This window comes from Eulemur rufifrons, chromosome 17 (assembly GCF_041146395.1).
Source record: "Eulemur rufifrons isolate Redbay chromosome 17, OSU_ERuf_1, whole genome shotgun sequence".
Taxonomy (NCBI): Eukaryota; Metazoa; Chordata; class Mammalia; order Primates; family Lemuridae; genus Eulemur; species Eulemur rufifrons.
The window spans coordinates 49243759-49265808 of record NC_090999.1 but is presented as its reverse complement, the minus strand read 5'-3'; the positions used below and the strand labels follow the sequence as shown (position 1 = coordinate 49265808).

The 22050-nt window shown below is 33.4% G+C and overlaps 1 protein-coding gene across 1 annotated transcript in view; it reads right to left on the bottom strand.

Moving 5' to 3' along the window:
• Positions 1-21814, bottom strand: part of POLK (DNA polymerase kappa) — a 45557-nt gene extending 23743 nt beyond the window's left edge. The window contains exons 1-4 of the mRNA XM_069492842.1: positions 21776-21814; positions 15908-16079; positions 11961-12080; positions 250-402 (exon numbers count right to left, since the gene is read on the bottom strand). Of these exons, the coding sequence (XP_069348943.1) occupies positions 250-402; positions 11961-12080; positions 15908-16042 (408 nt within the window). The 5' untranslated portion in view covers positions 16043-16079; positions 21776-21814. The remainder of the gene's footprint in view (positions 1-249; positions 403-11960; positions 12081-15907; positions 16080-21775) is intronic.
• Positions 21815-22050: the final 236 nt, after the last annotated feature.

The following is a 22050-nucleotide window of genomic DNA, read 5'->3' as shown; positions in this document are numbered from 1 at the left end:
TTTACCAGGATTGTAACTTTGGGCAAGTTATTAAGTATCTCTCTGAGTTTATTTTTGTCAAATGAAAATAAAAACTAGTAGCTTAAGGTATGTTGCAAGCATTAAGTAACTAAGCATATATTATGGAACCCAGAGAAATATGCAGCAAACTGGAAAATCTCAATAAAGAATTACTCCTTCATGAACCAGTAAGGCTTACTTAAATATGTTATGAAATTTCCTTTTTGTTTTTAATCTTTACCTACTTACCAGCATACTCATTGATCCTACAGCAATGGGTTTGTCCTTCAATTCTGGATTATCCCTCATTTCTACAGCTGCATAGAAAGCATCCATGTCAATGTGTATTATGGTATTGTTCAAATTCCGGCTCTGTTCTAATTCCATTACAAATCTGTCAACCTTAATTTTTAAAAAAGTTAACATACATTTAGACAACATAATATTGAAACACCATTAATCACAACATTAATCTTAATTTAGTAGGTATGTCTCTGTCTCTGTCCATCCATTTATCCATCCACCCATTCATTCACCGACCCACCTATGGGTGCATATTTTATGGTCGTTCATGGGTGTTTATGTATATTTTATTATTTATTAAGGGTAGTAATTGCTTTTATTTTCACAAACACAGAAAGCCTGTTCTCAAATATCATTCCCTATCAACTCTTTCATCTCTCCATACCCCCAGGTATATAACAGAAACTTAATAAAAATTTATTGAATAAATGAACTAATCCAATTGCTTATATCAGATGATTCCACTGCTTTATAAATTTGGAGAACTCAAAGGTTCAATTTAGGTAAAATAAACAACTCCCATTTGGCTCATAATATTAATATCTTAAAATAGCAACAAAGGAAATATACAACAAAAGATAATACGGCTTTGGCATGTGATGTTTATGCTGAACAGTAACATACAACTGAAGGTACTAAAGCATAATGTAAACATTCCTTTTGTAGAATTGCTTTTATAATGCTACTATTTGATAAATGTTAGTCTGTACAAATAAAAATTGAAAACTTAAGTTGTAGTTTATTCTTCACGAACGTCAATATATATGTCAATAGTAGTATTGTTACTACTACTAGTAGTAAAAAAGTCTTAACCTTTAAAGAATTTTTGTCTCTTCAGAGAAGAAGAGTTGTATTGATAAGGAAGAATAAAGAGAAATGAAAGGGGGTAGAAATAATCAAAGCAGGCGAGTAAGAAAAGGGATTATGTAGCAGACATACTCATTTCTTTTTTTTTTTTTTTTTTTGAGACAGAGTCTCACTCTGTTGCCCAGGCTAGAGTGAGTGCCGTGGCGTTAGCCTAGCTCACAGCAACCTCAAACTCCTGAGCTCAAGCGATCCTCCTGTCTCAGCCTCCCGAGTAGCTGGGACTACAGGCATGCACCACCATGCCCGGCTAATTTTTTCTATATATATATTTTTAGCTGTCCATATAATTTCTTTCTATTTTTAGTAGAGATGGGGTCTCGCTCTTGCTCAGGCTGGTCTCGAACTCCTGAGCTCAAACGATCCGCCCACCTCGGCCTCCCAGAGTGCTAGGATTACAGGCGTGAGCCACCGCGCCCGGCCCTCATTTCTAACTGTTCCTTTTTCATGGCTTGCCTCTACGATACAGGCTAAAATAGCTAAATAAATACTGACTTTGTCAGCTCACTCTGCACCTGAGGGTAGCTGTGTGATAGTTTTGATCTATGCAACAAATAAGGAAGTTGTCATTACCATTAAAGTAAAATCATAAGAGAAGGAAGCTACTGAATGAGCTGGAAAACATAAAGGACATGGAACAGTGCCTGGCACATGGTACAAGTTCAATAAACGCCATCTATTATTATAAGGATCAGTGGATGGCTGAATAACAAAGCAATCAAAAACTGATGGGAGAACAGGCACAAATAAGCAAGTGGGGTGATTTCTGGAATGAAAGCAACTTACATCATGTGGAGATTCCTATAGCAAGTTTTCTTAAAGGTGGAGAGCTACAGGGGTATAATGTGACTTTTTTCTCCATGTTGGGCTCCAACTCTGCCTCTATACTCTATGGAATTTTTTTTCCCCATGGCCCTCCTTCTTAGCACTATTGGGACACTAGTTCACCATTGCAGGTTAAAACTGTGATTTCTTTTTTAGAAACAATCCCCTGAATCATATTTGTCAGTAGCCACAGCGAGACTCTCCAGAGGGCCTGCTCCTGTTTAGGCTGCAACTCACTGAATGACCTGGTGTGCTCTGTGGCTTCCTCAGTCTACAGGCTGTTCCTCTGTCTAGAATGCCTTTCCTAGTTCTGTCACAGGCCTTCAAGGATCAGCTCAAATATCTCTCTGTCACTCAGTTGGATCTCTGTTCTTTGTGCCACAGAATTTAATGTTCCTTATTTGTTTTCCTGCTCTTACTATGGCATTTACTGTGTTAGACACGAAATTGTGAGCTCCTTCAGGAGAAAGGTCTTATCTGCTTTTAAATTCTTTCCCCACAAGAGATGGGGAGGGAAGGCTAGTAGGACAAAAGAAATGAAATTTATAGCAATATATTAAAGTTGGTTAAACAAGAGAAAGCAATGTTAGTAGAAAAATTTTGGACAGGGCTAACTTCACACAGTTAGACACCATACCTAATAAATGGAACTTTTCCATATTACTCTAATTTACCATGCTGATTTAAATTATTTTTTCCAGAACTGCAATTATGAACCAGAGAATAGCATCATGCCTAGATATAAATAAATTGTAGAAACTAACAAAAACAGAGGTAAACTAAAAACTACTCTATATTAATCCAGAAAATATACAAGTTATAAGAGTCGAGTGAGAATAGAGAGTTGCATCTGAAATATCTTGACCTAAAATCATCTAGAAAAGAAAAAGATAATAAATAAAAAGCAAATCAAATGAGAAAAAATTCTCCTCAGACTCATATATTAATGCTATGATAGTCTCTTCAGCAATATATTCTCTTTCTTGTGCCTAAAGCTAGTGTAGTTAAGTTGCTAAAAGGAACCCTTCTCATTGTATGACTCATACATTCTACTTTCCTTTACCAACTCTCATTAGTTACCCTTGTCTAAACTCGTCTTTTTCTACATCTACCAGATACACACCACTACTGATTTTTAAAGTTTCTTCTATGAAATCCTCATTTATATTTTCCTTTCTTCCATTTTCCCTCCCAGTGATTTTGAAGTTCTGATCTGAGTCTCTAATATATATGCTGTTACTTTCGCTATCCCTCCAAATTGGTATGCGTCACATTGGTGAAGGATAAGGGATTTGGTTTGGGTCCTAGCATTGCCACTCATTAGTTACATGACTGAGGTCAAGTTAACCCCTCTCATCCTTACTTCACTTATTTATAAAGTGGGACTAGACCAACCTCAAAAGGTTGCTGAAAGAACTAAAAGAGATACCATATAATGTGCTTATCTAGGGATACAGTAAGGGCTTAATGATATTACATATAATTCTAAAAGTAGAAATGACATTAGAAAGTAGAAATGAATATACTATATGTGTCATATAGTAAGTATTTTCTATGTTAATTCATTTACTGGTTAAAATAACTCTGAGATCATAATTACTATTCCCATTTTATAAAGCAACTAATGTTCAATAAGATTAAATAACTTGCCCTAAGTCATAGAGCTATATGTTCACAGCTAAATGTAATAGCTAGACCTGAAAACCAGGTTACTCCAAAACCTGTTTTCTACTACTTTATGATGCTTACCTAAGATAGATTTTTTTTTTTAAGTCTTTCACATTGAAATACACTCAAACCAAACTCTAATGGTATATTTTCTACCCATATTGTGTCTTATTTTCTTTTTCAAAAATCTCATTTCTATTACACTGAGAAGACTATTTCAGAAATAATGTTCTGTGTTTTCTTGACTTAGCATTTCTCTAAAGACTACCGAGTAAATCCGAGTTGATAAAATCAATTGTTAAAATGGTCAAAATGTACTGATTTTCTGTGTAGTTGTCATTCAATATAACATGGATATTTGTCTAGTCAATTTATGAACCCATGTTATTCAAAGATACTCTGGTAGATAAAAAAATGATTGTGCCTTTAAGAAATCTAATGAGGGTGGGATATGGTGGAGAATACTTAGAGAGGTTCTGAATAAATACCTTGGGAGTTCAGGTCTGCAGAGGTTACTTACCTCAGTTTGACTAGCAATAGTTCATACTATCATATCACACATAATAAAAATCCAGTACTGAGAAATTTTACAACTCCAAAATAGAAACATATTTCCCATGATGAAAACATCTCTGTTCTCTCAGAACTTCTTGACTCCTTAGGACTTCCTCAATCCCCTCCCATTTGTATAACTTCTTTTAGAGGAAGCTCAACAAATGAAACAATTTAACAATCAACATAGAACACACTTCCTGCCATTCCTGTTGCAAAAGAAGCCAGAGAGTGGCATCTGAAATATCTTGACCATGAAATAGTCAACTAAAACTGGAATAAAATCTTAAATTCTGCTACCCAATGGAATATATTTTCTATTCCTTCAGATTACTTGCATATTTAAGGATATGAGCTTTAAAAAATAGCATAAAAAGCAAAAGTAAGCACCACTCATGTACTATATCTTTAAAACTATCAAAGATATTTATAGACTACAGATTAATGAAACAAAAACATCCAGAAAGTAAATTGCTAAGGATTAATATCAACTTAAAAATAATGTTACTGTGGTTTGGACTGAATTTTTTTAAAAACTTGATAAAATGATACTTAAGTTTATATGAAAGAAACAATAATGCATTAAAAAAAGAGAGAAAATTTTTAAAGTGTTATTAGGGAGAATGTTAAACTACATTCCTATTGTTCAATAACCAAAACTGTATGGTACTGATACAGGAAAAGAATTAATTAGAAGGGAGTCCAGAAATAAATTACAATGAGAATTTAGTATTTGAAAGTGCCTCATTTCAATTCAGTGGAGAAAAGATTCATGACTTAATAAATGGTGTGGGACAAGTGAATCACCATTTAGGGAAAATAACATGTAGAGAAATAATACCATTTAAGAAAAAAATACCATACATCAAAATAAATTCCAAGATCTGAGTATGCCAAAATCTATAAAAATACTAAAAGAATATATAGGCTTGGTTTGGGGGAATAATTTTCCAAGCATAATATCAAAGGCAAGAAAAAAACTTAAAAAAAAATACTGTTGCTGGAACTAATAACTGATGATAGCAAGGTCACAAGATATAAGGTTAATATATGTCTATCATTTTCCCACATACCATCAATGAAAAAGAGGAATTTGAGATTAAAAACACAATAAAATTTACATTAACACTATGAAAAATGAAATAGGTATAAATCTAACAAAATATGTACAAGATTGATAAAGGAAAACTACAGAACTCTGAAGAAAGGAAGCAAAGAAGAACTAAATACAGATGGTCCCCAATTTATGATGCTTCGACTCAAGATTTTTGACTTTACAATGGGTTTAGCTGGACATAACCCCATTGTAAGTGGAGGCATATCTGGACTTACCATGGTTTGACTTATGATTTTTTGACTTTATGATATGTTTATTAAGATGTAACCCCACTGTAAGTCAAAAAGCATCTTTAAATGGAGAGATATTCCATGTTCATGGATAGGAAGACTCAATATTATCACGGTGCCAATTCTTCCCAATTTGATCTATAGATTCAAAGCAATCCCAGTCAAAATCCCAGCAAGTTATTTGGTAGATATCAACAAACTGATTCTAAAATTTATATGGAGAGGCAAAGGACCCAGAATAGCCAATACAATACTGAAGGGGAAGAACAAACCTAAATGAATGACATTACCCAACTTCAAGTCTTACTATAAAATTACAGTAATCATGGTATTGGTAAAAGAACACACAAATAAATCAATGGAACAAAATAGAGAGCCCAGAAATAGACCCCCCCCAAAAAAAGTCAACTGGTCTTTGACAAAGGAGCAAAGGAAATACAATGGAGAAAAGAGTCTTTTAACAAATGGAGCTGGAACAATTTAATATCTACATGCAAAAAAATGAATCTAGACAAAGACCTTATACTTTTCACAAAAATTAACTCAAAATGAATTACAGACCTAAAAATAAAATGCAAAACTATAAAATTCCTAGATGACCCTGGATTTGATGAAGACTATTTAGATACAATACCAAAGGCACAATCCCTGAAAAGAAGAATTGATAAACTGGACTTCACTAAAATTTAAAATTTCTGCTCTGTGAAAGACACAGTCAAGAGAATAAAAAGACAAGCCACAGATTGGGAAACAATATTTGCAAAAGACATATCTGATACAGGCCTGTTGCGCAAAATATAAAAAGAACTCTTAAAGCTCAACAATAATAAAACAAACAATCTGATTAAACAATAGCCAAGGACCTTAACAGACACCTCACCAAAGAAGATATACAGATGGCAAACAAGCATATGAAAAGATACTCCACATCTCATGTCACCAGGGAAATGCAAATTAAAACAACAATGAGGAATCACTATACACCTAATAGAATGGCCAAAATCTAGAATGACACCACCAAATGATGGTGAGGGTGTTTAGCAGCAGGAACTCTCATTCATTGCTGGTGGGAATGAAAAATGGTAAAGCTACTTTGGAAGACAGTTTGGCAGTTTCTTATAAAACTAAACATATTCTTACCATATGATCCAGCAATTGTGCTCCTTAGTATTTACCCAAAGGAGTTGAAAATTTATGTCCACACTTAAATCTCCCCACAGATGTTTATAGCAGCTTTATTCATAATTGCTAAAACTTGGAAGCAACCAAAGTGTTCTTCAATAGGTAAATGGATAAATAAGCGGTGGCACCTCTAGACAATTGAATTAATATTCAACACATAACAGAAATGAGCTACTAAGCCATGAAAAGACATGGAGGATACATAAATGCATACTACTATGTAAAAATAAGTCAGTCTGAAAAGGCTACATACTGTACAATTCCAACTATATGACATTCTGAAAAAGGCAAGATTGTGGAGACAGGAAAAAGATCAGTGGTTGCCAGTGGTTAGTGGGGAAGGAGGGGTGAACAGGAAGAGCAAAAAGTATTTTTTAGGGCAAGGAAACTACTATGTGTGATACTATAATGGTGGATACATGTCATTATAAATTTGTCGAAACATACAGAATGTACAATACCAATAGTGAACCCTAATGTAACCTATGAACTTTGGGTGATAATGTTGTGTAAATGTATTATAGGTTCACCAACTGTAACAAATGTACCACTCTGGAGGTGGATGATAGTAAGGGAGGCTATGCCTGTGTGGAGGCAGGGGGTGTATGGGAAATCTTTGTACCTTCTGTTTAATTTTGATGTGAACCAACAATTCCTCTATAAAATAAAAGTCTTTTTTTAAAAAAAAAAACTGTCATATTTGATTATATAAACATTTAAAATTATGTAGGAAAAACACTCCTACAAAATTAAAAGACAATATATTGGAAAAATATTTAGAACAAATGGCAAGAAAAAAATCTCAAATATATGACAAAATCTGATAAATCAAGAGAAATACACATAAGCTCCTCTAGAAATGTGGGCAAAGGATATTGCTTTGGATTACTAGTTGAACCCACTAATCCATTCTCCCTTTCTTCCATAGTAATAGATTTTTAAGCTGGGTACATAGCCACCCAGCTATAGCCATGAAACTAATACTCTAAGGTTGAAAATGTAAAATGATACCATCTTTGGTGGAAATAGCAGCACTAGAGTACAAAAATGTAGCTCGAACTCTAGACCTAAAGTAACCTTCCTGCCTTAGCCCCCCAGAGTGGTAGGATTTATAGGCGTTAGCCACCACAAGGTAAATTTTAAGTGGTCTTCCATCATGACAAAAGATGATTTATCTGTCCTATCATCATGTTTAATGCTTCATAGCATTTCACTATGTGGAGGTATCATAATTTATTTATGATACCACCTTGATTCTAGTTTTTTGTTTTATACACAACCCTTTGATTGTCATTCTTATTCATATATATATTATAAAATAAAGACAAATTATATTATATCACTCTTCAGCAAGGACATAAAAACTATGAATAAGGAATTAGTTCCCATACTCTTTTGGGCATTGGGGTCAAAGTGACCCATCTTCACCTGCTTCCCATCCATATTTAGCTCAACTCAGGATTTCTTTCATTTTTCTTCTTACAGGTGATCTTGCTTCCTGAAGTCTTCATTACCTGGGAAGTTCTCTGATGAGTTCAAAGAGATATTTTATCTGTTTTATGTAGATTTTCCAGTTGTTCATGCTCGTATGGGTGGTAAACGGTTAAGTTTAACATTTAGGAGGGAGTCCTCCCTAACTCTTTCTATCAAGCCAGTATCACCTTGATACAAAAGTCAGGAAAAGACACAACAAAAAAAGAAAACTATAGACTGATATCCCTTATGAACACAGATGCAAAAATCCTCAACAAAATATTAGCAAACCCTTCAATAGTACATCAAAAAGATAATTCACTGTGATCAAGTGGGTTTCATCCCAGGGATTTAAGGATGGTTCAATATATGCAAATCCATAAAGGTGATTCACCACATAAACAGAAGTAAAAACAAAGACCATATGATTATCTCAATAGATGCAAAAAAAGCACTCAATAAAATATAGCACCCTTTCACGATAAAACCTTCAACAAACTAGGCATGGAAGGATCATACCTTAACATTATGAGAGCTATACATGACAAACCCACAGCCAACATCATACTGAATGGGGATAAGATGAAAGCATTGTCCCTATGAACCGGAACAAGACAAGGATGCCCATTGTCACCACTTCTATTCAACATAGTACTGCTAGTTTTAGCCAGAGATATCAGGCAAAAGAGAAATAAAGGGCACTCCACCAAAAGACTCCTCAACTGACAAATTTAGCAAAGTCTTAGGTTACAAAATCAATGTACACAAATCCGTAGCATATCTATATACTAATAAGAGTTAAGCTGAGAATCAAATCAAGAGCTCAATACCATTTATAAGCTGCAAAGAAAATGAAATACCTAGGAATATACTTAATCAAGGAGGTGAAAGATCTCTACAAGGAGGACTATAAAACACTGATGAAAGAAATCATAGATGACACAAACAAATGAAAAATATCCTATGCTAATGGACTAGAAGAATCAACATCGTTAAAATGTCCATATTGCCCCAAGTGATTTACAGATTCAATGCAATTTCCATCAGAATAAAACATCATATTTCACAGATCTAGAAAAAATAATCCTAAACTTCATCTGGAACCAATAAAGAGCCAGAAAAGCCAAAGCAATCTTAAGCAAAAAGAACAAATCAGGAGACATAATACCTGACTTTAAATTATACTACAAGGCTGTAGTAACCAAAACAATATGATACTGGTTTAAAAGTAGAGACACAGACCAATGGAATAGAATAGAGAACCCAGGAATAAAACCATATAGCTACAACCAACTGATTTTTGACAAAGCAGACGAAAACATACACTGGGAAAAGGACACCATATTCAATAAATGGTGCAGAAAACTGGATAGCCACATGCAGAAGAATGAAACCGCTTCTTATCTCTCTCCATATACAAAAGTTAATTCAAGATGGATTAAAGACTTAAATCTAAGGCATGAAATCACAAAAATTCTTGAAGAGAACAGGAAAAACTCTTCTAGACATTGGCCTAGGCAAAGAATTTATAACTAAGACCCCAAAGGCAAATGACACTATAGTAAAAATAAATGGGACTTAATTAAATTAAAAAGCTTCTACACAGCGAAGGAAATAATTAACAGAGTAAACAGACACAGAATGGGAGAAAATATTTGCAAAGTATACATGTGACAAAGGACTAATATCTATAATGTCTAGAATCTAGAATTGGTAATGAACTCAAACAAATAAGCAAGAAAAAAACAAACAATCCTACCAAAAAGTGGGCAAAAGACATGAACTGAGTTTTTTCAAAATAAGATAGACAAATGGCCAACAAACACATGAAAAAACGCTGAACATCACACTAATGATCAGGGAAATGCAAATTAAAACAACAATGAAATACTACCTTACCCTGTCAGAATGGCCGTTATTATAAAGTTAAAAAACAATAGATGCTGGTGTGGATGCAGTGAAAAGGAGCACTATACAGTGTTGGTAGGACTGCAAATTAGTACAACCTCTATGGAAAACAGTATGGAGGTTTCTCAAAGAAGTAAAAGTAGACCTAACCATTTGATCTTGCAATCTCACTACTGGTTAACTACCCAAAGGAAAAGAAGTCATTTTATAAAAAAGACACCTGCACTTGAATGTTTATCATAGCACAATTCATAACTGCAAAGATATGGAAACAACCTGCGTGGTTAAAGAAAAAATATATATACATACCATGGAGTACTACTCAGCCATAGAAAGGAATGACATAATGTCTACAGCAACCTGGATGGAACTAGAGAACATTATCCTAAATGAAGCATCTCAAGAATGGAAAAACAAACACATGTTCTCACTAATAGGTAGGAGCTAAATGATGGGTATAGACAGGCACAAAGAGGTGATAAAGACATTGGAAACCAAGAAGAGGGGGAGGGTGGTAGGGGGATGAGAGATAAAAACTTACTTATCGGGTACAATGAACACCATTCTGGTGACAGGCACACTAAAAGTCGTGACTTCAGCATCACACAGTTTACCCATGTAACAAAACATTTGTACCCCCCTAATATTTTGAAATTAAAAAAAAATTATATTGTGCTCTAGGAAGGTAGGCATATATGAAAAAATGACACATTATAGTTTGGTAAAGGAAACAAAACTTATTTTTGTAGCATATTAGATCAATATCATAATTTTATTGTTATCTTACAGCCTAGTGCTTTGTTAACATTGGATCAGATTTTGATAGAGAGTATACTTGTCTGGCCATGACTTTAGTTTTACTACCAGAAATCTGACTGCTTTGAGTCATCAATCTACAACATGGTACCCTGCAGCTTGGTTCTTCCCAAATTTGTCTACTGTAATAAATTTTAACAGCAGAGGAAACTTTTTTATTCCCCAAAGATCCTGGAGGAAAAGCCAAAAGCTTCCAAGTTTTTAGAAGTCTTGTGTGTTATCTTAAAAATTCATGTACATTTGGCATTCTAACCTATAGTGTGACTTTTGTTTTACTATAACACAATTATGTTTTAAGCTACTTTCTAATTTAATTAGTTAACATGCTCCCCCAGTCCTTTTTTCTTTTCAAAATCAGCATTACAGAAATCATGCCACATTTATCCTGTGGACTTTTCTAGCTGCAAAGTATGTACATAATGAAAAGAACACAAGCTTTGGGTTAAATCTTAGCTCTGCCAACTATCTGTCCTATGAAGGTGGGCAAGTTACTTAATCTAATTAAGACTTCATCTACTCTTGTATAATGGAGGTGACACTGTCTAGGTGTGCAGTCTTTTATCTTAATGAGTAGAGCAACACTCAGCAAAGTATGCACATTTGCTGAATGTATATACTTTATAATATAATGAACACGTATGTTTCACCCTTGCAGTTAAGATTTGATAATGCATTTTTTTAAAAGACAGGGTACTCAGGCTAGAATACAGTGGCATGATCAAAGCTGACTGTAATCTCAAACTCCTGGGGTCGAGTGATTCTTCTGGCTCAGCCTCCCAAATAGCTGGGACTACAGGTGTGCACTACTGTGCCTGGCTAATTTTTACATATTTTTGTACAAATAGGGTCTTGCTGTGTTGCTCAGGCTGGTCTCAAACTCCTGGCCTCAAGTGACCCTCCCACTTTGGCCTCCCAAAGTGCTGGGATTACAGGTGTAATCCACCACACCTGACCTATAATGCATTTTAACTGTCAATTACTATTCTACCAGCTTCCGCTTTATTTAACAATTGAATTAATACCTGTACTTGTGCTTTCCTTAGCTGCTGGCTGGTAATTTGAGCTTTTTGTTGCATCATATTTTCAATTCGTTGGTTGACTTGCTTTTCCTTCTTGAGCTCATTTTCATAAAATCTAGACCCCTGTGGAAGAAAATAAAACAAAGCATAAGAAAAATGTCTAAAGGAAAGCATCACTGTAGTATGACCTGGTAGTTAACAATATAGACTCTGGAATGAGAATGACTGAATTTAAAACTTAGCTCTACTACTTTATAGCTGGGCAACCCTAAAATTATTTAATCATCTCAATGCCTCAGTTTCCTTATCTATAAAATTGAATTTATTAATAGTTACCTAAATCATAGGATTGGTGTAAGCCAGTACTACGCAGAGTACAAACTCTCTGAGTGAAGATCTTGAAGACCTTAGTTGGTGCAAAAAAAAAAAAAAGTACGGGAAATTTGATGGGTGATTATGTTAATTCTGTAGATCAATTTGAGAAGAACCGCCATTTTAACAATATTGAATATTCTCATACTTGAACATAGATTGTCTCATTTATTTAGATCTTTAATTTCTCTCAGCAAATTTAAAAAGTTTTCAGAGTACAAGTCTTGAACTTCTTTTGAAATTCCTTAGGATTTTCTGTATATAAGGATCATGATATCTGTGAACAGAGATAGTTTTAGCTCTTCATTTCTAATCTTGATGCCTTTTATTTATTTTTATTGCCTGACTCCACCGGCTAGAACTGTCAGGACTATGTTGAACAGAAGGGATGAGAGTGGACATCCTTGCTTTGTTCTTAATTTTACAGAAAAAGTGTTCAGTCTTCCATCATAAAGTATCATGTTCACTGTAGGTTTTTTATAGATGCTCTTTACTAGGCTGAGGAAGTCCCCTTTTATTTCAAAGTTTGTTAAGAGTTTTTAACATGAACGGAGGTTAGATTTTGTTAAATATGATTTTTCTGGGTTTACTGAGATGATCACGTGGATTTTGCCCTTTATTCTACTAATATTGTGTATTACATTAATTGATATTTGGATCCTAAACCAACCTTGCTTTCCTAAGATAAATCTCACTTGTTTATGGTACATAATCTTTTTTATATGTTGTTGGATTCATTTCTCTAATATTTTGTTGAGGACTTTTGCATTTATAATGATGTATAACCTTGTGTTTGTCTGGCTTTGGTATCAGGCGATACTTGGCCTCACAGAATGTGTTGGGCAGTGTTCTATCCTTCTCTATTTTCTGAAAGTGCTCATGGAGTATTGGTATTATTTCTTCAAATGTCTGATAAAATTCACCAGAGACACTATCTTGTCCTTTTTTTTTTTTTTTTTTAGTGTTAAGATTTTTAATTACTAACTTATTTTCTCTCCTTGTTATAGTTCTATTTAGATTTTCTATATCTTCTTGAGTCAGTTTTGAAAAATTGTGAATTTCTAAAAATTTGTCCAATTTATTGAGATTTATTTTAAAATACTCCTCCAAAAATTAGTAGGGGAGGGGTGGAATAGAGGAAACAATATTTATAAAAATGTTAGTAACTGTTGATGCTGATATTGATGATGGATGATGATTACATGGAAATTTATTATTCTCTTTGCCTTTGTGTATTTGAAATTTTCTGGTAAGAGTTTTAAAAATTAAATTGTATTGCTATTGAATAGCAACAATTAGAAATTTTCATTTTAAAAAAGATACCATTTATGATAAACTCATCCCATATACTAGAGGAATACATATTCTTACATTTGTTTTATATATTAATCATATGATTTATATCAATTACATATGTGTATATATATTTTTATGATATAAATATCATATAAAATTTATATTGAAGAGCAAAGGTTCAAGAATACTCAAGACACTTGTGAAAAAGAACAAAGTACTAAAAAAGATATTGTTCTAGCAGATGTTAAGACTTATTATAAAGTATTATAAGGAAGACCATGTTGTATAGGTACAAGAATAGGCAAATAATTCAGTGGAACAGAAGAGAAAGCACTACCAGCAGTAAAAGGATGCACTATATAATAAATGGCACTGGGACACAGAGAATAGAGAGGGAGGATCAGATAGGAACATCTATTATAGGATAACTTATTTCTTAACCTACAAACTAGGTTCATAGGTTATAAACTTTTGCTTCTTCTTTTTCAATATTTTTATGATGAAAATTTCAAAAGTCTCAAACATAGAAAAAATAGAGATTAATACAATAAACACACATATAAAACTACCACTGGGACTTAACAACTGTTAACATTTTACTATATTTGCTTCATTAAGTTTTTAAGTAAAATGTTTTAACGTAAATTACAAATATCATGACATTTAGCTTTTCCAGAGTATTTCAGTATGCATCTTTAAAAATAAGGCCAATTTTCTACTTTATCATATAAACATTGTCATAGTTAACAAAATTAACAATCATTCCTTAATATTACATAGTATTCTCTTAATATTCAAATTCCCCTAAATGTTCCAAATGTATTTTATTGGTGATTTGTTCAAACGAATATCCAGTCATCACCGTCATATGTTATATTTGCTTATTTCATCTCTTAATTCTTTTACCTTTATTCTTGCTTTCAAAATTCTATCTTATGTTTTACATACTTAAAAAATTATTTTTCCCTCAGCTTTTTATTTTGGAATTTTCAAATCTTCAAAAATTGAAACAATAGTACAATGAACATCTATATGCCCTTACCTAGATTAACCAATTGTTAGTATCCTGCTACATTTGATTTCACCCCCAACTTCTATGTATATGTATATGTGTTCTCTCTCTGTCTCTCTGTCTCTCTTTCTCTTTCCCCACTCCTTTTTGGCTAAACCATTTGAAAGTAAGTTGCTGTGGACATCAGCATGCATTTCCTAAGAAAAACGATATTCTCTTAAATTATACACCCTCCTACACATATATGTCATAATATATAAATGAAACCAAAAAAGTGGTAGGAAAAAAAACCACTAAAGAATTCTTTTATGACCTTGGAGAAGCCATATGTAATGGACTAATTCAAGTAAATAAAAAGAAGCAAACAAAAAATTTCTGCACAGTAGACTACAATAAGCAAAGTCAAAAGATAAATAATTATGCAATGGATAAATGCACATAGAGTAGGAATAGAGTTCATAAAAAAATACAATGGTTTTTAAAATATGAAAAAATGCACAATCTCATTTTTGTAAGAGGAATGTAAATTAATGCTACACAATGTTATCTTGGATTGACAAATCCAAAAAAGTTAGTAATACATTGTATTGGCATGGTTTCAGTATGGTAATACATACTCTCATATATTAGTGGTAGAAGTGTAAATTGATATAACCATTATGGAGGGTAATTTGGCGATTCATAAACCTCACATGTGCATATATTCTTTCATGCTATATGCATTTGGTGGAGCAATTCCACTTCTACGAATCTCTCCTATAGTTATACTTGCATATATATAAAGTTATTAAGTACAAAGTTATTCACTGTAGTATTGTTTATAAAAATAAAAGACTAGAAATGACTCATATGTCCATCAATAAAGACTTTGACTGGTTCAATAAATTATATGTACACACAGAGGCATAAAAAGAATGAAGATCTTTAATTACTTACACTGAAAGACCTCCAAATCATATTAATTTAAAAGTAAAAAACCCCAAAGAACAAAACAATTATAGTATTCTATTAGGGTTAAAAAAAAAGGGTAAACAAGAATATGTACATTATTTTGCTTTTACATGTATATTATATGCATGTGAAGTAGAAAGCTGGATGGCAAGAGCAAAAGAATAGAAGGGAGATTATTTCATACCCCTTTGTAGCTTAATCTTGTATTAATATATTAAAATATTAAAATTTTAAATAAAGTGATACTCAAAACTGATTTTTTTAGAACAGAAAGGTAAAGTTACTAAATTATAGATATTAAAAGAAACAAGAAACATACCTTTGTGGCTTCCATTATAATTTTGTTAATTTTCTCTTTATCTAATCCTTCCATTCCTGCTTTATTATCATTAAGTCCCATCCTAAGCAGAAGATCATCTTTGTGATTGTTGTACTTCTCCTTTGTATTATCCATGGTGTAAACTTTAAGGTAAAATGACCTTTTTTATTATCTGAAAAAGCATACAAAATAAACACTGCTTTTAATAGCATCTGTGTATAGAGGGAACACAAAAGTTAAAATGAAACTATGTACATCTACTATGCATCAATAAAAAATTATTTTTAAAAAAGTTAAAATGATATACAAATCAGCAAAACAAATTTAAAAATGATAGCTAAGAGGTTTTAGCTACTTAAAAATTATTACTCAGATTTTAAAAATTACAGATGACTCTTGAACAACATGGGTTTGAACTGCGGGGGTCCATTTATACGGGAGTTTTCTCCCACCTCTGCCATCTCTGAGACAGCAGCACCAACCCATCCTCATCCTCCTCCTCAACCTGCTCAACGTGAAGACACGAGGATAAAGATCTTTATGATGATCCACTTCCACTTAGTAAATATATTTTCTTTTCCTTATGATTTTTCTTAATAACATTTTCTTTTCTCTTACTTTGTTGTAAGAATACAGTATATAATACACATAACATAAAAAATATGTGTTAATTGACTGTTTATGTTATCAGTGAGGCTTTTGGTCAACAGTAGGCTATTAGTTAAGTTTTTGGAAGTCAAAAGTTATACATTGATTTTCTACTGTGCTGGGGGCCAGTGTTCCAAACCTCTGTGTTGTTCAAGGGTCATGCGTACTATTCCAAGATTACTATCCTCTTGGAGGAATAAAAGGAATTAACATTTCCTGCATGCACCATGCCAGCTGCTATGCTTAGGGCTTTACATATGAACCTGGTAACAGACCTGAAAGGTATTATTATACTCAAAATAAAAAACCCAAGTCTTAGAACTTGTCTCCTGACACAAATTTGCTAACAAGTGGCAACATGTGTGTTAAAACCCAGGTCTGAGTATGAAGCTCAGATTAATACACTGTGCAGAAAATAAATACAAAATAACACTTCCTCTACTACACTTTAAGTTCAATAGCATTTATTATCCATAGTATTTAGAACGCTATTTGTAAGGCAGTGAAAAAATACAGAAAAAATAATAATCTATTCACATCTAGCAAATTATTACATTGCACAATGTTATGTCATTTCTAAGGTTAAGAAAAATTCTTTCAGATAATAATTCTTTAATATCTTCATATAGTTTACAGTTTACCTTCACATACATTAGCTTTTAAAAATCTTTACAACAACTATGCAAAACAGATTTGGTTATTCTCATATAGGAATAAAAAATCTGAAACTTCAGCAACATTAAATGAATTGCCCATCATAACTCTACCCGAGTAAGTGGAATAATTGGGGTTTGAATCCAAGTGTTTTTATTCCAACTCTAAAGCATCCTCCATGACATCACAGTTGCCTCCAATTTGGGGTTCACTTATGCTTTAAATAAATGGCCAGGTGAACAGCTGCCATGAATCTACAACAAATTATGATAGTTACTTCTTATCTGCATTATTTAGAGAGGGCTCATTTACTCTGCTTGCCTTGAAGACCTTTCCTTAACAATGCTGCTTCTGTTTTTGCACCAGCAAAGAATAATCAAAATAATTTTTTTGAAGGGACTTTGAATACTGTGACTATTAGTGGCAGTTCCATTAGGAAAGGTGTGCATCACAGTAGTTCTCAAACTTTGCTACACATCAGGCCCACCTAGAGAGCTTTTAAAAACCTTGATGCCCAAATCTTATCATACCATACCAAATAAATCAGAAGATCTGGGAGTAGGAGCCAGACAAGAGTATTCTTAAAAGATACCCAGTAATTCCAATGTACCCCAAAGTATAGGAACACTGATATAGATGTCGTTTCTCAGTGTCCAAAGGAATATAGGCTGGTATTCTGTTTTCATCATTTGAATTTTTTTTCCTTCAACATTTAGCGTAATATTACCCTATATTTTGCCTTATGCTTCATTAATCCAATTACTTCTCATTTTCTAATAAAGTAGGTAAACATAATTCAGTCATAATTCACCATACCACCACTACTAAAAAGTGAAGAGGCTAAATGCAGGCATCCTACATTTTAAGTGGCCTTGCCCTTTAATGATGAAATGTATAAAAGGAAAAGAAACATTTATTGAATCACGACTACTTCACATATAGTATATTAATTAGTTAGCCAAAAAACTCTGAGAATAATTGGTTTTGGTTCTTAACTGGGTCAGAAGAACAGGGCTATCAGCAATACCAGGACCACGTTTATACAGGTTTGAAGCATCAGTCCAAATACTTGTCTGACATCTCAAGTTTAACTTGTCCAAAATTGATCTTCTCATCTGCTCTATCCCCTAAATCAGCTCCACTTACATTACAGCCTTCCTAGTCTCAGTTGAGGGCAACTCTAATCCACTTCAATTACTCATGCAAATAACCTTGAACTCATTCTTGACCCCTCTCTTTCTCATACACCCACATCCAAACTGTCAGGAAATCCTGTCGGCCCTGCTTTCAAAATACACCCTGAATTTAACCACTACTCACTATCTTCACTGCTTTCACTCTAGTCTGAACCACCATTATCTCTTGCCCGGATTATTGCGTATCCTCTTAAATAGTCTCTCTACTTCTGCCCTTGCTCTCTGATAGCCAGTTATCAACACAGTAGCCCAATGGAGTCTTTTAAATCACAAGTTAGATCACTTGTTGCTCTTCTGTGGAAAACCGTATGCCACCATCCCATCACATTCCAGAATAAAACCCAAAGTCATTAAAATGACCTTCAAGGCCATATAATGAGTCTGGATCCCTGTTACCTATCTATCCTCTGATCTGTCTAATACTCTCACCCTTGCTCACTACTCTCCAGTCACCCTGGTCTCTTGGCTGTTCCTCAACTCTAGCAGGCACACGCTAACCTTGAGGCCTTTTTGTATTGATTATTCCCTCTTCCTGGAGGGCTGTTATGCCAGATATCCTCTTAACTAAACTTCCACATCTCCTTCAAGTCTTTGCTTAAATGTCACCTTCTCAATGAGGGCCTACCTTGACCTCTCTATTTAAAATTACAGGCTGATTACCCCTCCTACCCTCTCTTTTCAATGCCCTGTTGTTTTTTCATATCTCTTATCATATTCTAACATAATACACGTTACTTATTATGTTTACTGTCTATCTCCCCGGTAAAAATGTAAGCTCTGTGAGGACAAGGAACTTGTTTTTCGTTTTTTCACACTGATAAATCCAAAATGCTTCAAACGTAGTTGGGTGTGGTAGTGTGCACCTGTAGCTACACAGGAGGCTGAGCCAGGAGGTTGTCCCCAGGAGTTTGAGGCTGCAGTGAACTATGATCATGTCAATGCACTCCAGCCTGGGCAACTATTAGTGGCAGTTATCTTCTTATCTAGCTGAAATTGTACCCTTTGGTCAGTATCTCCTTATTCTGTCTCTAAAAAAAAAAAAAAAATTGAAATCAGCATGTCAAAGAGATGTGTGTACTCCCATGTTCACTGAAGCATTATTCATAATAGCCAAGACAGGGAATCAACCTAAGTGTCCATTAATGGATGAATGGCTAAAGAAAATGTATATATACACAATGGAATACTATTCAGCCATAAGAAAGGAAATTTCTTTGGTATGAAACTCTGGTATATATATAAAAAAGAAGGAAATTCTGTCATTTGTAACAACACAGATGAACCTGGAGGATATTATGCTAAGTGAAATAAGCCAGGCACAGAAAGACAAATACCACATGATCTTTTATATAGGGAATCTAAAAATGTCAAACTTATAGAAGTAAAGGGTAGAATCGTAGTTATCAGAGGCTGGGGAGAGGAGGAGAATGAGGAGATACCGACCAAAGGGTAAAATTTCAGCTAGATAGGAAGATAAGCATGCTCAGTTCAGTGACATAAATCATAGCGCCAAGAGGAACTCAGAGTGATCCAGATATACTGAACCTTAGTATGTTGTTTATTACCTTCTTCATTGTCCAGTAATTTTTCTAATTTTTTATGGGTTAGTATGTTTGTTATCTTTTCAGATTCTCCAAAACCTCTCATTAGTCCTGGTTATCTCTGTTTTTCCTACTAATTCTTCAATGAGTTTCTTTACCTAGAAATCCATAAACTGAAAGGGAGCTCCTAATAGAGATGATCACATAATATCACAAAGTATGATGATGTTCCGTATTTTCTTAGGAAATGAAATTTAATTCTACTTTAAATGGCTTTGTGAGGGCAGCAAATAATGTAGTTAGTGCCTAGAATAGTATTTGGCACATGATAAGTTCTCAATAAATATTATTATTATCAAAGTAATACAAATTTCCAGAGCTATAAAAATCACTAGTCTTACTTTTCTTACTTCTCTCCCTTTTAGATAAAGAGACTATAAAAGGGAACAGGATACACTGTAAGTATCCCCAAGAAAAAGCCAAAGTCCATAGATCATACAGATAAATTTCATTTCTGTTTCTCTAGCTTTTAAATTAGTATTTGACCTGTGATTATTAGGCAGTACCATATGTAAAGTCCAAAATCCTATGAATAAATATAACTGTGACTTTATAAACAAAAGTTTTTTTTTTTTTTTTAAAAGGTCGTTTTTTTACATGAGAGTTTTGATAGGCAAAAAAAAAGAAAGAAAGAAAGAAAATGGTCATTTTTATAGCCTGATATTACAGAATACAGTTTGTTTTACTTCAACTCATAAGCACAAACAGTAATGCACAACTCGAAGGAAAGAACTCTGGGTTCTTGTGGTTTAGCATATTGACTTAAAAGGACTTTTTTGCTGAAAATATTCAAATTCTTCCCAATCTTTTTCTACCACTGACTATTCAAGTTACCACTCAAAAATACAAGGCAAACCTCTGTTTTTGGTGGTAGTAAGTAAGGATGGAAACTTAGAATTTTTCAGAAGGAATTCTAAGGAAGAATTTTTAGTGTAATAGGGTTCCTCCCACTTATGAAAGGCACACAAAACCATGTAAACAATAACACAGTGACCAAGGTCACCTGGAATTAATCTACCAGAAAATATGCAAAATATACCAAAGGTAATAGGAGAGGGGGAGGGAGGGAGGAGAGAAAGAGAGAGAGAAGTATGAATATAGAAAACTAAACTACAGAAAGTTTCTATTTCTAATATACCGTAAATAGACAAATTTAATAATTTCCTCAGAAAACCTTTATATATCTTAAGAATGAATATTATTTTAAAATCTCCTGAGTATTCAAATATTGAATACTTTGAACAGAGTAAGTACCCAGCACAAAACTGCAGACTGTGATTAAGTTTTTTACTATCTATCTAAATTTAAATATAATGAATTGAATTAAGAATATTACTCTAAATTTAAAATGGCAATTTTAAAATTAATACATCTTACATGACTGGCTTAAAATTTTCCTTTTTCATTTTCATTTATTGTACATATGTTTTAAAATTTAAGAAAATAAATAACAATCCCAAAACTTCAACAGATTATTTTTCCATATTCTTCTCCAACTATTTTACACATACATGCAAGAACACATATACTGAAACCACATGTCCACAATTTTTATATGATAGGAATGAAAGCATAGGTACAACTTTGTATTTTTGGCTTTAACTTTTAATATCTTTGCAAAATAAGATGAAAAGATTTCAAAGCTATTTTAAAACTGGATTATTTGGAAGACTTATTTATAGGTATCACTGGGAGAAATAACAGAAATAATGAAACTCCACAGATCCTAAACCAAGAGTATGTATGCTAAAAAAAACTTGAGTTATTACCAGAGATACAAGGCCTCGTCTGTGAGAATCATGCATATATCCTCTTCTATTGCCTTTTTTCTTCTTCATTTTTCTATTCATTTAAGTGATTCTGACGAAGAACAGGACAGAAAGTAGTCAAAACACCTACACTTTACCTCATCCTACAGACATATTAAATTCACTCTAATAGAATAATAACCTGAAATTATCTTCTTTAGTACAGAATGAAAAATATTCTAATATAAACACATTAACTAAAGGGTCACTTCAAAGGCAAATTCCCCAAGCCAAGT